Here is a 2,500-nt window from a genome sequence, read left to right on the forward strand (position 1 = left end):
GGTGAAATTGGTCTTACATTTCTTCAGCCGATTCCTCGGTAGTATAGTGGTTAGTATCCCCGCCTGTCACGCGGGAGACCGGGGTTCGATTCCCCGCCGGGGAGGCCTTTTGCTCGCTTTATTCTCTAAATAAACAAATATGATTTAGTGCAATACAAGCGTGCAGTATTAACCATCTGGTATTACACGGTATACATACTGTCATCATATATATGATAAGCCATTACCATATTCTGTAATAATTTCATTAACGAATTGTTTACTGCCACGGGCTGAACACAGCATGACTACACTGATAGACAATGCTGCTTTATTGTAGAATATGTTCTTGTAAAGCTGAAAACCTGGAAAGCACGTTATTTGTTTCAGAGGAATGTTTCCATATGTGTTGCTTACGTAACAGACAGATTCGCCGGTTGCCATTTCACTCAAACTTAGCATCTCTTCTTGTTTATCATGACCAATGATCGGCATCGGAAAATGAGATTTTACTGCATATCCATTACTGGTTTGTATGTACACACACACACACACATAAATATATGTGTATATATATATAATATATATATATATATATATATATATATATATATATATATATATATATATACACATATATGATATATAAACATATATTTACAAATACGCAAATACACACACACAGTACACACACACACACACACACACAATATATATATATATATATATATATATATATATATATATATATATATATATATATATATATATATATATATATATATAACATACACACAAATATATATGTATATACATATATATATACATATATATATGTATATATATATATATACATATAGATGTATATATATACATATATATATATATACATATATATACATGTATATACATATATATAAATACATATATATATATATGTATATATATATGTATATATATATACACATATATATGCTATAATATATATGCATATATATGTATGTGTATGTGTGCACATATATAATCCATACATATACATATATACATGCATATATATGTATATGTATATATATAATATATATAATATATATATATGTATAAATATATATATATATATATGTATATATATATATATATATATATATATATATATATATATATATATATATATATATATATATATATGTTTAAGTATGTATCCATATAGACATGTATGTATATACGTATGTATAATTGGAAAATGCAAGTTCAGTATACTGCATGGACACTTACACACACACAATTACATATTAAGAAGTCCAAATACGATATTCTGCTAGACTTCCATAGTGCTAAATAATTCGCTCTTTTCTAGCACCTTTTTCTCCTCGTAGCGCATTCTTGCTAGGTTTCCGCTCTGTTCCGAAACCACAACAAACAGGTGTGTTCTGATAAGGCGAAAGTGACAGGTGTGAGCTCCCAAGTGCAAGATGTAAGCAGTCATGTCTTCAACTCTGGTCTTCCTCATAATCTTAGTGTATTACCTCATAACAAGGTGAGGACAAGTTATCCCTTTTCTTCCATACTTTTTGTATTTTCTCATGAGTTTTTTTTTTTTTTTTTTTACCGATTTTGTTTGTGATGGTTGTGTGGAATATGCATTTGTATTTCTCGTTGCTTCGTAGGTGGCCGTTTGATTATTTTGAATGATTATTTCATTTAAGAATCACAATTTCATGTAAAATGAGAAGTGATGAAATGATTATATTATGATGCTGATATATTTTTTTCAGTAATTTATATGACTTTTTTTTTTCTACATTTTATTTAGGACAATTATAAATTTCAGTGTAGATGTTGTCAAATGAAAATGGACTTAATAATAGATTTCAGATATTATTTTTAATCTTTGCTGATTGGAAATAAAAAAAATTAGTGCATGACTAAACACAATTTTTCAATTTCTTCATTGCTCCACGGCCACCATTACAAAAACTTTGTAAATGTATCCGTTTGCTTTGAAAACGAAAATGGATAAATGAAGCTATGTCAGGGGTGTTATTTCAGGTTTGCTTGGGTGTGGCTTGCCATGTCTGGAGGGTCCCCATATCCCAGATCCTAGTAATGAATGCAAGGAGCTTAAACTATTTCAGAACATTTTGGCCTAATATGGGTTAGGTATTTGGACATTCACAGTACTAAGATCAATTTTATGTACTGAGTCTCCGTGGTTAATTTGTCTTATCTATGAATTGTTCAAAGAGCATGATATCATAAACATGATAAGCCCTTCAGCAACCCCAGTGGTCCCTGGTGTATTGCATTTCCTGCCACTGATTAAAGAGCTTTGAATAAAATCATTTATTTTTACCTGTTTCAGAAAGAATCCTTTTAGTGCGTAGGTTATTTATATAAAACTGCTAGCTTAATCGCTTCTTTACAAAATTTCATTTGCATTCAGTGGTCTACGATTGTTTTCTCTGCCCTTGTTGTAGCCTTTAGAATTTAGCCACATAGTCTTTATAGGCAGAATAAATGTTAT

At 29.6% G+C, this 2,500-nt stretch overlaps 1 protein-coding gene and 1 non-coding gene across 2 annotated transcripts in view; both read left to right on the top strand.

Moving 5' to 3' along the window:
- Positions 1–32: 32 nt before the first annotated feature.
- On the top strand, positions 33–104 carry TRNAD-GUC (transfer RNA aspartic acid (anticodon GUC)). Its single transcript has one exon. It is a non-coding gene; the product is annotated as a tRNA-Asp (tRNA).
- A 1,270-nt stretch (positions 105–1,374) lies between these two features.
- Positions 1,375–2,500, top strand: part of hob (bridge-like lipid transfer protein family member hobbit) — a 32,137-nt gene continuing 31,011 nt past the window's right edge. Inside the window, exon 1 of the mRNA XM_070116275.1 lies at positions 1,375–1,513. Coding sequence (XP_069972376.1) covers positions 1,461–1,513 — 53 coding nt within the window. The 5' untranslated portion in view covers positions 1,375–1,460. The remainder of the gene's footprint in view (positions 1,514–2,500) is intronic.

The sequence above is a fragment of the Penaeus vannamei genome, chromosome 38, assembly GCF_042767895.1.
Source record: "Penaeus vannamei isolate JL-2024 chromosome 38, ASM4276789v1, whole genome shotgun sequence".
Classification (NCBI taxonomy): domain Eukaryota; kingdom Metazoa; phylum Arthropoda; class Malacostraca; order Decapoda; family Penaeidae; genus Penaeus; species Penaeus vannamei.